Source organism: Garra rufa, chromosome 9 (genome assembly GCF_049309525.1).
Source record: "Garra rufa chromosome 9, GarRuf1.0, whole genome shotgun sequence".
Lineage (NCBI taxonomy): Eukaryota > Metazoa > Chordata > Actinopteri > Cypriniformes > Cyprinidae > Garra > Garra rufa.
Window position 1 is genome coordinate 15,828,406 of NC_133369.1, and position 14,796 is coordinate 15,843,201.

A 14,796-nucleotide genomic window follows, 5' to 3' on the forward strand; every position below is an offset into this window, starting at 1 on the left:
GCATCTCCAGCTGCATTAAAACAAGAAATTAGGAGAAATGCATCTCCTTGTCACAATACGCCTGATACAAATGGCTTCTATTGCAATTTCCAGCGAAAGCAGACATTTTTAAAAGGTTGTAAAACCAGAATGCTATGAAGACAAAGACTGAAATACCTACAAACCATAACAAAAAGAGTGCATTTCAATCAGGCACATTAACATTCAGAAAGTTCAGTACAAATAAGATGTTTTGCATAAAGAAGAATGGTGTTTGCTTTCTTTTTTGATTTTGATTTGATTTTCTATGCATCAGTTATTTGCAACTTCTTTTCATAGAAGCGTCATATAAATAACAAAATAACTGGTCAGGTTCTAGCACGGCGTCACTGAAATATACAAGCATTATTAAGAACATATTGAGGACAGCTGCGATTGAGTGAGTTGAATGCAGGTCTTTTTATATTCAAAAAGAAAATGCGATTTGTAATTAAAAATTTCATTCAGCAAACCGGTGAATATTCATTATAAGACCAACTGCATTCAGTAGTCAGTAGTTTAGCAGCCCATTGGTTCAGCCAGTCTTTGTCTGCATCTGTGTTTGTGGAATATTCAACAATACCCTTGCGTCGTAAATATCCCTTAAGAAGAAATGTCCACACTCCACATGAGACTCAACCCTCCACAGGACAAAGGCTGAGAGTGTCTCCATTTCGGAAAGCTCCATTGGCTCTGTTCCGAGCTTTCCCATAGGTGAAAAGGTTGTCCTGCTCACTGTCCAGCTCGGATTCGGACATCATCAGACTGGAGTTGTGCTCTGTGCTCCTGTGTTTAATGTCTGAAGGTGACAAATGCAGAAAAGTGTTTTTCTAGAAAGAACTACTCAAACTTTCCTCACTGCAAAACTACTGTGGCATTAAATCAGGTGTGAAACTTACTGTACTTTGGCTGAAGTTCCATTCTCTCCTGCTCGTCCATGTTGTCTAGTATTGTGTACTTGGTTTTCTTCCTTACTTTTGTACGTCTCCCTCTACAACAGTCCAAAACAAACATGAGTGTACAGGTTTTAAATGACATGAGGGTGAGTAAATGATGACAGAATTGACATTTTTGGGTGAACTATGCCTTTAAAGGAGTTTTTTAATTCTATTTTTCCTGGTAATTTACTCATCCCCATGTCATCCAAGATGTTCAAGTGTTTCTTCAGTCGAAAAGAAATTAAGGTTTTTGAGGAAAACATTCCAGGATTTTTCTCCATATAGTTTACTTTAATGGTGGCCAACGGGTTGAAGGTCCAAATTGCAGTTTCAGTGCAGCTTCAAAGGGCTCTACACGATCCCAGCTGAGGAATAAGGGTCTATTTGAGCGAACCGATCAGTAATTTTCTAAGAAAAACACAAATGCTTGTCTTGCACTAGTTTAATCCTATGCATTACGTAAACACGCACACTTGACATAGGTGGAAGCACCAACCCAGTGTTTACAAAGCAAACATGTAAAGAAAGTCAAATGCCCTTTATTAAAAAAAAAGGTGAAACAACATTTTTTCGCCCTACCCTACCTTTTTTAAACTAAGTACACAGACCAAGACCTAACCATGTACAACTTTTCTAATGTGATTACACAATGCATGAAGCATTGCAGAACTCTTGCAAGATGAGCATTTGTGGTTAAAAAGTATATAAATGTAATTTTTTTAAGAAAATGTCGGATTGTTTCGCTAGATAAGACCCTTATGCCTTGGCTGGGATTGTTTAGAGCCCTTTAAAGCTGCATTCAAACTGCAATTTGGACCTATTCTCCATTACATGGAGAAAATTCCTGGATTTCTTTGCAACTATAGAAAGACATGAACATCTTGGATGAAATAGGGGTTAGTTAATTATCAGGAAATTTTTCTCCTTTAATATTGGACTTTCAGTACTGAGAGGAAAAATGCATGTATTTGATAAAAAATACAGTAATATTGTGAAATATTGTTACTAATTTGAAAAAACTAATAACTTAATCATGTGACAGCAAACCAGAATTTTTACTTACAGTGTCGCATGATATTTCATTATTCTAACATGCTGATTTGGTGATTACAAAATATTTATTATGATCAATGTTGAAAACAATTTGTGGAAACCTTTTCAGGATTCTCTGAGGAATAGAAAAAAAACTGCATTTGATGACTAGAAAGTTCAAAAGAATGGCATGAATGTCACATTTGATCAAAATTGTCCTTGCTGAATAAAAGTATTAATTTCTTCCCAAAAAATTTAAGTGTATGTGACATAGTTCATGCCACATATTTCAGTAGTTTGTCTACATGCAGTGGAATCCTCATTACCTTTTACAGCAGCAGACACAAATCCAGCTAATGGACAAGAGGAAAATGATTGTCACGAAACAAGAGATTGTGACATACAACACGCTCCAGTCTGTGGGAGAAGAAAGAAGAGATCAGACCGCAGTCTTTACATTGCTGTAAATAACTCTATACTTTTTCATGACAGCGCATTTGAAATATCCTTAGGGTATTTAGCACAGCAGAAGGCATAGCAAAATTTTGTTGGCAAAAACAGGTTTCATTTTCAGTAGTTATAGTGTTGCATGAAGCATCTCTAACACAGACAACCAATATTTTGATATATATATATATATATATATATATATATATATATATATATATATATATACGTCTGGTGTAAAAATTAAAATTAATGTCAAAATTAAGAATAACAAGGGCTCTGAATTTTTTTTTTTAATTTCTTTAAATGCTTATACATTTTTTTATCTGCAAATTGGTTTAAAAAAAATGACCAATACCGATAACCATAAAAATGCTTATTATCAGACACCTATAATTGGCCAGGCCGATAATTGGTCAATCCCTACCAAGCAGCCTTTTGTTGGTAAACGTAAACCCAATGTGAAATCTACGCTCTCACTCAAAACTCCTGTTCATGTGTATTCCTATTGAAATAAATGGATTTTGAAAGCGAATTTTCACATAGCAACAGCACATGTACCACACCTTACGACTAAACTTGCTTCTATCTTATTTGAAATCAAACTAATCAAACTAACCGCAATTGCTTTCACCATCATCAAGGAAACGGCGAATGGGGTTCTCCATCCAAAGAGGGTCACAGGAACAGCTCTTTGTGACGGGATCACACTGACCACGTCCAGAACACAGCAGCAAACACACTGTATTCACAACCAAGGTAAAATCAGAAAGACTGCATTATCAACCTTTTTATTCATCATATAACTGACTGTTCTCAGTTTTACTGAAATTAAATGGAAACTAAAATTAAAAGTCACTCACTGACTGTGTCCACTCTTAAGACCTTAAAGAGCAAGAAGTCTGTTTTCTCTCGCAACAGCTGGTTTCTCAGCAGACGAGAGAGCTTAGGCCCTGGGATCGTACCATCAGGACCCTGCACTGAGAACCTAAATACTGTGCTAAACACAAGAAACACATACAGACTTTAAGTAAACTAGGGTTAGTCTCTGGTAATTATTATTAGCTTAATTTAAAGGGATAGTTCACCCTGTCATGAATTACTCACTTTCATGTCTTTTCAAACCTGTAAGACCTTTGTTCATCTTCGGAAATCGAATTAAGATATTTTAAAGAAATCCAAGAGCTTTCTGACCCTGCATATACAGCAACACAGCTGACATGCTCAAGGCCCAGAAAGGTAGCAAGGACATCATCAAAATAGTCCATGTGACATCAGTGGTTCAAAGTTAAATTTATGAAGCTAAAAGTGGTGAACTATCCCTTTAAGAGCAACACAAGTCAATGGGAAGTTCTCATTTAAATCGGTTGTATGCGCAGTACCTGATGTCTGACTGGCCATGCAGGCCCTTCAGTGCAATGTCTGAGTCCAGAACATGCAGTAATGCTGCCAGCTGTCTCACCACTGTCTCCTTCTGCTGCTGACTGACCTGAGCCACGCCCACCTGCAGCTCAAGCTCCACCTCTTCTCGCTCACGTGGATCTGGCATCAGACAAGCAATTCATCAAATGACAGCAAGAAAAATGATTTCATATCAGAATATACTACCTAAAATGTTTATATAAAAGTAGAAATATACTGAAAAGGTTTATTAATGGGATAGTTTACCCAAAAATGTTTGGAACACAAATTAAAATATTTTTGATGAAATCCAAGAGCTTTCTGACCCTGCATAGATAGCAATGCAAATTACACGTTTAAGGCCCAGAAAGGCAGTAAGGACATTGTTAAAACAGTCCATGTGACATTAGTGGATTAACTGTAATTTTATGAAGCTACGAGAAAACTTTTTGCACTCAAAGGAAAGAAAAATAACAACTTTATTCAACAATTTCTTCTCTTCATTGTCAGTCTTCGTACCACAGTACCACAACCATAGGTGTAATTTACAGGTGGGACAGGTGGGACATGTCCCCACCACTTTTTGCCATGGTCGATATTGTCCCCATCACTTTTTTAAAACATCTCTTGGAAAGGACGTACCTGTGTCCCTGCTCTGCATATACGATTACTGATGAACATCTCTGATTTTAACAAAGGGAAAAATTAGACGTGGGCAGATTAAAACCCAAAACCCCCTACACGCCTAACGCTTCACTGATGTGAAGATTATCGGCCTAATACTGTTCTATAATAATAAGGGCGAAATAAAAAGGGTGCCACCCACTTTTTAAAACAAAGTTACGCCACTGACCACAACCCATGTGCTGATGTATAAGTCTCCTTTCTGACACAGAACCTGCATGTGCTGCACCTTGATAAGAAATTGTTAAATAAAGTTATATTTGTTTTCTTTGCACACAAATAGTATTCTTGTTGCTTCATAAGGGGTCTGAAAGCTCTTTGATTTCATCAAAAAATATCTTTATTTGTGTTTTGAAGATCAACAAAGGTCTTACAGGTTTGGAACGACATGAGCATGAGTAATTAATAACAGAATTTTCATTTTTAGGTGAACTATCCCTTTAAGGATAACATCATTCTGTAATACAGTACCATTCAAAAGTTTGGGGTCATTTTTTTTGTTCATAATTTTATTCAGCAAGAATCCATTAAATGAATTAAAGGTGACAGCCAAAAATGTACGGTGTAACAAAAGAATAAAATAAATGTATTTTTTGCCTTTCTATTCATTAAAGTATCCTAACAAAAAGGGTTTGCAGTTTCCACAAAAATAATATTCATATTAGAATTATTTTAAAGGGTTAGTTCACTCAAAAATGAAAATTTTGTCATTAATTACTCACCCTCATGTTGTTCCAAACCTGTAAGACCATCGCCTGTCTTCTGAACACAAATTAAGATATTTTTGATTAAATCCAAGAGCTCTCTGACCCTCCAAAGACAGCAAGGGTACGTCCACATTCAAAGACCAGAAAGGCACCAAGAACATTGACAAATAGTCCATGTGACATCAGTGGTTCAATTGTAATTTTATGAATTCATAATTATATGCTATGATAATACTTTTTGTATGCAAAGAAAACAAAAATAACAACTTTATTCAACAGTTCTTCTCCTCTGTGACATTTAGGAGAGTATTATATCACGACACATACACGTGTTTTCCTCTAAGCGTAAACAAAGTATGACACACATGTTTCTATATCAGCAGCATGCGCTGTTTACACAACAGGAAAGCTATGGAGGGTCCGAGAGCTTTTGGATTTCACCAAAAATATCTTAATTTGTGTTCATAAGAAGAAAGGAGGTCTTACAAGTTTGAAACGACATGAGGGCGACATGTCATTAAGTAATTAATGACAGAATTTTCATTTTTGGGTGAACTATCTATAAAAAATACTTTAGAATGTCACTGTTTTACTGTTTTTAATCAAATAAATGCAACCTTGCCGAGCATAAAAACAGAAAAAAATTGCACTGACCCTTCTACTTCTAAATAGCAGTATATGCTTAGCAGGTGTGACATGCCAAATAAATTATGTACTTTGAACATCTAGCAACTGTTTCCTACTACAAATGAGTAATATCTTACCAGGCCGTACTTCCACAGTGGCCGTAGCCATGCTTGAGCGGCCCTGGACATCAGTGGCCCGGAGCTGGAACAGGTACGTTCCTTCTACCAGGTTGGCGAGGTAAAGGAAGGCCTCATGATCTGAACCATATAACACATCCTACTCTCAAAGAATGTGAAACAAGAAAGAGAGATCATCAGGTTAAACAGTGAACCACATCAAATGGTATAGAAAGAAATACAAATATCTTACTCACCCCAGCAGCAGGGCTCTGTTCATCTCTGACCCAAAGAAAAGACACATTTGCTGTTCCGCTGTTGGATACGGAGCCCCTGAGCACCAGAGAGTTGTTGGGGAGAGTGAGTGTGTGGCTGCCGCTGGCATGGGCCACCAGGGGCAGGCTTTTTGCTGTGAATTTTAATAACAAAGAATTCTTAGAATGCTCTTTGTCTTTATTTTTGAACCGAATATCTACAATTTAGTCATTTAACCTTCTATTTTAGGAAACATTTCTCTTCAAAAGTGTTATTGTGATAACTTTCTTTATAATAAATGCTGTTCGTTTTGACATTCATGCATTTTAAATGTAGATTAGGTGTTCAAATATTTTTGAGGGTCAGTGTATCCACATAAATAAGGGAGAAAAACATTAAAATTATGGAAATACAAGATGTATATTACTTAGATTTATATATTTGCTTGATTCTGCTCACCTTCTTTAATGGTGACGATCAGGACTGCGCTGTCTGTTTCTCCCTGCTCATCTGTCACAGTCAGCCTGAACTTGTAATTCCCAGATCTCAGGCCAGTCGCTATGGCAACTGCTTTATTGGCATCTTTTATCTTCAAGCCTGGAGGGCCACTTCACCGTTACATATGAGAAGAGTGGTGATGGCACATCAATACACTTTTCACCAAAAATCTTTCACTATTCATGCAACAGTAAAGGTGACAGAAAATGTAGAAATATTTTGAAATGTGTTCCGAAATATGAAACCATCTGTAAATATTAAGAAGCAGGATGAAGCAATAACAGATCCTACTAAAGGAGTCTTAAATACAATATGCCACATTTGTCCTGTTATATAAGGAGTTGGGAGATCTAGCTCATTTTTGTGAATTGATTCTTTTAAACAATTTGTTTCAATGAACTGGTTCAAAAAATACGATTTATTGTTTTTTAAGACTTCAAATGTTCCCAGATGTCCTGTGATATTTTATATGCTTTTGCTTTAAACACATTTTAATAAAATGTCTATGTACACTCCTGTTAAAAAGTTCATTCCATTGTTTTGCTTTTACTCAGCGAGTATGTATTAAACTGATCAAACTAACAGTACTTTTACATTTTGTAAGACTTTTATATCAATACCAAAATTTTCAAATCATTGCTGTTCTTTTGAACTTCTGTTCATCAAAGTATCTTAAAAAACTATCATGGAAACGACATGAATTGTTTTCAACATTGATAATAACAATAAATGTTTCTTGCGCACGAATCAGCATATTAGAATGATTTCTGAAGGATCATGTGACACTGATGACTGGAGTAATGATGTTGAAAATTCAGCTTTGCCTTCACAAAAATAATGTTTTTAAATATAATTAAACAAAAAAAGTTTTTAATATTGTAATAATATTTCACAATATTACTGTTTTACTATACGTCTGAGCAAATAAATGCAGCCTTGGTGAGCAGAGAATTCTTTCAAAAACATAAAAAATCGTATCGACCCTAAACATGTGAATGGTTGTGTTGGTAAATGAATTTATATATAAGAAATAATACATATATAATTTCATTTATATACAGTGGTGGCCAAAATTATTAGAACACTAGTATTTATTTTTGAACCGAATATCTACAATTTTGTCATTTAACCTTCTGTTTTGGGAAACATTTCTCTTCAAAAATGTTATTGTGATAAAAAAAAATACTAAAAAAACACTAGTATTTGCACCAGCTAAAAAATGGTTTTAAGTTGGTTATTTCAATATTTTGCTGTAGTGTGTCAGCAGGAAATATCAGTTCACATTTCCAATTAATTTTGCCATTAATTGTAATAATCCAGTGAGATTTTTGTTTGCACAAGGAGTCTGTCTGGAATAATCTGAAGAATCACAACAAACTGAGACTAGAGATCCAGAAAAACTGGCAACGTCTCCGAGATGTTTCAAGAAACCTACCTGCAAAGCTACAATCTGTTAAGTTTTAGGCACTTCTGTAAAATGCTGTACAATAAGGATGCTGTCAAAATAATGTCATAAATAGATTTTTTTTTATCAATTAACTTCTATTAACTAAATTAAATCAACATTTGGTGTGACCATTCTTTCCGTTTAAAACAGCTTTTGCCCTAGGTGCACTTGCACATAGTTTTTCAGGTAGCTTTGCAGGTTGGTTTCTCGAAGCATCTTGGAGACGTTGCCACAGTTCTTCTGGATTAAGTCTGTCTCAGTTTGTTCTGTTTCTTTATGTCATTCCAGACAGACTGGATGATGATGAGACCAGATCTCTGTGTGGAGCATTGGCTGTTGTCAGACACCTTGTGCAAACAAAAATCTCACTGGATTATTACAATTATTGGCTAAATGAATGTTTGGAAATGTGAACTGATATTTCCTACAGACACACTACAGCAAAAGATAGATATAACTGACTTAAAACCATGTTTAACTGGTGAAAATACTAGTGTTCTAATAATGTTGGCCAGCCCTGTATATTTGCAAACAAATCATTTAGTCAATGAACCAGTGTAACCACTGAACACTAGCTATGCAAAGTCAGTATGGTGGTACCTGATCATGTCCCATTGGTAGCTGCTGATGGCTTGATCGTCAGTGCTGTCACTGCCATTTAACATGATGCTGTTGACTGGGAGAAAGACCTGCCTGTCTGGTCCTGTTATAGCCACTGGTGCTTTGTTTGCTACCACACAACAAAATTTCAATTATAAAGGATGCATAGTTTTTCTTCATATACACACTTAGGTGAAGTGGGTTTGTTTTACCAGGCAGCACAGTGACTGAGATGGTGTCTGAATCCTGTTGACCTCTGGAGTCAGTGACGGTTAGCTGAAACACGTACCGACCCTCCTGGAGATCAGAGAGCTGCAGAAACGGTGATCTCACATCCTGAAAACAAGTAGCAACTCAACATCAACTGTGTTGTGGTACTCTCCTGAACATGCAGTAAAACTGACATGGAAGAAATTGTTGAATAAAGATGATTTTTCTTTTCTTTTTGCACAAAAAGTATTCTCGTAGCTTTATAAAATTACAGTTGAAGCACTGATGTCACATGGACTATTTTAATGATGTCCTTACTGCCTTTCTGGACCTTGAATGTGTCTGTTGCATTGCTATCTATGCAGGGTCAGAAAGCTCTTGGATTTCATCAAAATATCTTAATTTGTGTTCTGAAGATGACTTAAGGACTGAATTTTCATAGATTTGTGCACTGGATAAAGTAAAGATCTAATTACCTGCATGGTGATCTTTTGGGTCAGGCTGCTAGGATGGAGAGTCCAGAGGTAGCTTGTAATGGCGTGGTCATCTGTGCTGTGGTTACCCCACAAGGTGAGGTGGTCGACAGGCATGGTGACGACCTGGTCAGTGCCTGCTCTGGCCTGAGGAGGGTCGTCTTTTGGGTTGCTGACCCTTACAGTGGCAATGCTGGAGTCGGTGAGCCCATCTGAATCAGACACTGTCAGCCTGATGTGGGCCAAGCAAAAATCAGGTCAGGATGAAGTTAATGAGGTTCAGCCAAATTAAAAAAGCCCCGGAGGAATTGCCCACCAAAGATTTCAACAGCTTTGTGACTGAAGCGAATGAAAATTGAATTGCACAATACACAGGCCTATTCATAGAGTACAGACTTGAAGACAAGCTAAATACTTACTTGAAGGTATATTCTCCTGGTGAAAGATTTTGTAGCCGTAGTACAGGTGTATCAACAGGGCCTTCAGGTTTCCAAAAAGGGCCATCTACCTTCTCCCACAGGTAAGTGACTATTCCAGCATCATCCACACTTTCTGGGAAGCATCAGTATGTACAGTTAAAGTCAAAAGTTTACATACACCTTTCAGAATCTGCAAAATGTTACTTATTTTACCAAAATAAGAGGGATAATACAAAATACATGTTATTTTTTATTTAGTATATATATATTTTATACTAAATATAATTTATTATATTTTATTTAGGATATTTCACATAAAAGACGTTTACATATAGTCCACAAGAGAAAATAATAGCTGAATTTATAAAAATTACCCTGTTCAAAAGTTTACATACACTTGATTCTTAATACTGTGTTGTTACCTGAATGATCCACAGCTGTGTGTGTTTTTTTTTTCTTGTTTAGTGATAGTTGTTCATGAGTCCCTTGTTTGTCCTGAACAGTTAAACTGCCCGCTGTTCTTCAGAAAAGTCCTTTAGGTCCAACAAATTCTTTGGTTTTTCATCTTTTTTGTGTATTTGAACCCTTTCCAACGACTGTATGATTTTGAGATCAATCTTTTCACACTGAGGACAACTGAGGGACTCATTTGCAACTATTACAGAATGGCCAAATGCTCACTGATGCTTCAAAAGGAAAACTGATGCATTAAGAGCCAGGGGTATAAACTTTTGAACGAAATGAGGATGTGTACTTTTTTTCTTATTTTGCCTTATCATATTTTTCAAACAGACACAACAATATACATACGACTGCCGTTAATGATGAAGATGGATCCTTCTTGCAGAAGCACATCTTGGCTCTTGGGCAGAACGATGGCTTTTGGAGGCTTGTTTATATTCACTGCTGTAGAATGAAAAATAACTCACATGTGAGGCACATAAACATACTGTATGCTTGGTAAATAATATTAAAGTATGATTTAAAGAGGGAGCAAGTGTACCAGGGTGTACTGTGAAGTTCACAGCACTTTCTCCATATGCTTGTTGTGCTTTCACACTCACTCTAACAGTATAAACACCCATGGAAAGCTGGAATAAATTATACATTTTTTTTTTAGAAAAACACAATTGTCTCATCTTTTAAATTATCACTTGGCAGTCATAATGAAAAAGTGACAATGAGTTAAATCTCACTTCTGAAATTCTGACAGATTTGTTGTGGCGCCCCTCCATCACTCCTGGTTGTCCATCTGGTGAGGTTACCAAAGTCCACTCATATGTGTAAGGAGCTTCTAAGGAAAAATGCACTATTAACAGAATTCTAAATGCATAATTATGATTCAGGAATGTACATAATTCAAAATGCAGAAGGCCTTACCTGCAGTGTCATCTGGATTTACAGAAACACTTAGTTCAATAGTATTTTGAGGCAGTGTTGCTTCCACCGGGCCACTAATGGACACAGTCAGGGCTCTTACTAAACACAGAGAGTGTGTGAAAAGAAAGTATAAGATAATCTGCATTAGTAAGCACCACTAATACATGGAAATAATGCAATAGCACATCTGTAGCACCTGGCTCTTCCGTGATCATTGGCAGTGTGGCCTCAGTGATGGATGGAGTAGTGAAGGAACTACTGACTGTGCTGAACCCCGATGGTTCTGTGCTGATGTCTTGCAGGACATTAGGTGCAGAAGTTGGAGATGAAATGTTCTGTGGGTCTTCTTCAACCTTTAATGATAAAAGAACATTTTTTTTTTGCACCTTCAGATTCCAGATTTTTAAAAAGTTGTATCTCATCCAAATATTGTCCTAACAAACCATACATAAGTGGAAAGCTTATTTATTATTATTTATATTTTTTAAAGCTTATTCATAATTTGACTGGTTTCGTGGTCCAGGGTCACAAATGTCAATAAAAACTTAAGTAAAAAGTGACTCTGAGTGGACAATGATGTGATGTTACCGGATTTCACACAGCAGATGAGACATGAAAGACTGATTAAGCACTTGGCCAGAGTGAGAGTACATTTAAGACACCATGTTTTCTAATGACGCCACTATATTAAAATAGAATCATGACTTTTCAAGCGATTTGCAACTATGTATAAAAGAAAGCCAGTTCCTTTCATTTTTGATTACCATGCCAACAGCTGTGCCAATTTTATATAGATATTTTAAAAATGTCATTATTTATTAATTACATTATTAGTATTATATAATATATACTGGATAGTATATATATATTCTATATACAGGACCTTGCGAAAGTATTCACACCCCTTTATTTTTTTCATGTTTTGTTACGTCGCTGCCTTACGTTAAACTGCTTTAAATTACTTTTTTTTCCCCCACATCAGTTTACACTCCATACACCGTAATGGCGAAGCAAAAAAGAGTTTTAACATCTTTGCAAATTTATTAAAAAGAAAAAACTTAAATGATTCAAACCTTGAGACAGTTTATTTTTAATACATTTATAAAGCTGTAACAATTCTGTTTTTGCTTTTTCATTACGGTGTATAGAGTGTAGACTGATGTGGGGGGAAAGTATTTTAACATAAGGCAGCAACATAACAAAAATGAAGGGGTATGAATACTTTTGCAAGGTTTGGTATATAGAATATATATATATACTATCCAGTATATATTATATAATATGACATGAGGGTGAGTAACTAATGACAGAATTGTCATTTTTGTGTAAACTAACCCTTTAATGAAAGTGTCTGACGACAATATTAATCTGTAACACTTACCCTTGTGCTAAATACTGTGATTACTGGCGGTGTAACATCAGAATCAGCTTCAGTGAGAGATGATTTGCTTTCATTTCTCATTTCTGGGATTTGACTTGAAGAAAAGGGGCTGCTTTCAATAGGGGTCTGCACTGTCATCAGCCTGTCATCACCAACCTTCTCCGTCTCTGATTGGTTAAATTCTTCTTTTCCTTGAACAAGCGGCCAATCATACAGCCCAGGCCGCTCTTCTTGTTCTACAGTTGCGCCATCTCTGTCTTCAGCTCTTTTGTCCTCCAAACTTCGGAAACTCTCAGGATACTCAGCATCAGTGTTGTCCAAATCCTGAATGCCTTCTAACAAGGCAAGGTCCTTCATGGGGTCCTCCGAGCCCCTGTGTCTGGGCAGGGGCTGCCAGTGGTTTGGGAAAGACTCTCCTCGAACCAGGGATTGCAGAACCAGTGTTTGCGGGGGACCGCGTTGCAGAAATGCCAGGAGAGAGTCAGTACCGGGTCTCTGCTTTGGCTGGCAGTTTTCTTTGTGCTGACAACTCAGTACATAGCAGCGGCGCTCAAAAAACCAGGCCAGGTCACAGCCCGGGAGATCACAGCAAGCCCCTGCACACTGGGCTAGAGACGACACATCAGGAACCCGCAAAATGCTGCTGCTCCTCAACTCTGGAGACACTACGCTCTCAGAGTAGGTTGCAGCCTGCCAGCACTGTCCGGATACTGCATCAACAAAACACAACAGAGGCAATTAGATTTGTCAATTTAGATTTAGATACTACTATAAAAACATGCTACACAGCTGAAACAGTCCACTGCAACATCTCCACAAAAAAAAAAAAAACAAGCAGAGAGTTCATTCATCACTTAGTTACTTTCCAAGTGTCTCAAATGATGACAAATTAAATGACAGTTTTATAAATAAAGCACTAGCCAGATGGCAGAATCTGTTCACTGCACAAAAAAAAGAAAAAAAGTGCATTAGCAACATGATCAAAATTATGCGTGATTTTTTTTTAAACAATCTACAAAATGCCTTCTGCCTTCTCATTCACATTTAATACTTTTTAGCAAGTAAAAGGCTCTAAAAAGGTCCAACTTCAGGTCACGGTACATGTGTCTTTCTGCTGTGAAATCTACCATGATTATTATAAAGTAAACATGAGAGTAACTTATATTATTACTAATAATTCAGGAAGAGGATTTACTTAATTGAAGCTACTGGACATATTTTTTTATGTATCATGTGGCCTAATGTATCAAATATAATATAAAACATAAAACACATATGCAAACTTAGTCAAAAGATTTTTAATGTTTTTTAAATAAGTCTCTTCTCCTCAACAAGCCTGCATTTATTTGATTATCTTTATTTGAAGTACAGCAAAACTGTACAATTCTGAAATATTTGTATTATTTAAAATAACTGTTTTCTATTTGAATATATTTAAAAATGTAATTTATTCCTGTGATTTCAAAGCTGAATTTTTAGCATCATTATTCCAGTCACACGATCCTTCAGAAATCATTCTAATATTCTGATTTGCTGTTCAAAAAACATTCATTATTATTATTATGTTTAAAACGGCTGAGTAGAATGTTTTCAGGTTTCTTTGATGAATAGAACAATCAGAAGAACAGCATTTATCCGAAATAGAAATCCTTTGTAACATTATAAATGTCTTTATCATCACTTTTGATTAATTTAAAGCATCCTTGTTAAATAAACTATTAATTTCCATAATTTCTTTCCGAAAAATAAAAAAAATAAAAAAATAAATAATATAGTGTATAAAATTACAAAAGCTTTTTATTTCAGATAAATGCTGATCTTTGGATCTTTCTAATAATCAAAGAAAAAAATGACTGTTTTAAATATTGATAATAATAATAATAATAATGATAATGTTTTTTGAACAGAAAAGCAGCATATTAGAATGATTTCCGAAGGATCATGTGACACTGAAGGCTGGAGTAATGATGCTTTGAAATCACAGGAATAAGTTACATTTTGAAATATACTCAAATAGAAAGCAGTTATGTTAAATAGTAAAAATATTTCACAATATTACTGCTTTTGCTGTATTTTAGATCAAATAAATGCAGGGATTAAACATTAAAAATCTTACTGTGCAAAAACTATTGACTGGTAGTGTATAATTCGTCTAAAGGTTCA

At 35.9% G+C, this 14,796-nt stretch overlaps 1 protein-coding gene across 2 annotated transcripts; it reads right to left on the bottom strand.

Moving 5' to 3' along the window:
• Positions 1–133: 133 nt before the first annotated feature.
• kiaa0319 (KIAA0319 ortholog) lies at positions 134–13,135 on the bottom strand. 2 transcript variants are annotated; one of them, XM_073846741.1, is made up of 19 exons: positions 12,634–13,135; positions 11,449–11,605; positions 11,253–11,351; positions 11,069–11,163; positions 10,876–10,963; positions 10,683–10,778; positions 9,873–10,005; positions 9,457–9,685; positions 8,983–9,106; positions 8,771–8,900; positions 6,685–6,833; positions 6,228–6,379; positions 5,992–6,130; positions 3,818–3,977; positions 3,299–3,435; positions 3,055–3,177; positions 2,315–2,405; positions 918–1,009; positions 134–817 (listed from the first exon to the last, which is right to left on the bottom strand). In XM_073846741.1, exons 1-19 carry the CDS (start codon positions 12,988–12,990, stop codon positions 654–656), a joined length of 2,715 nt encoding a protein of 904 aa, XP_073702842.1. In that variant the 5' UTR covers positions 12,991–13,135; the 3' UTR covers positions 134–653. The 2 variants fall into 2 exon arrangements, with proteins under 2 accessions (XP_073702842.1, XP_073702841.1); XM_073846740.1 differs by having other exon boundaries at positions 11,069–11,166.
• Positions 13,136–14,796: the final 1,661 nt, after the last annotated feature.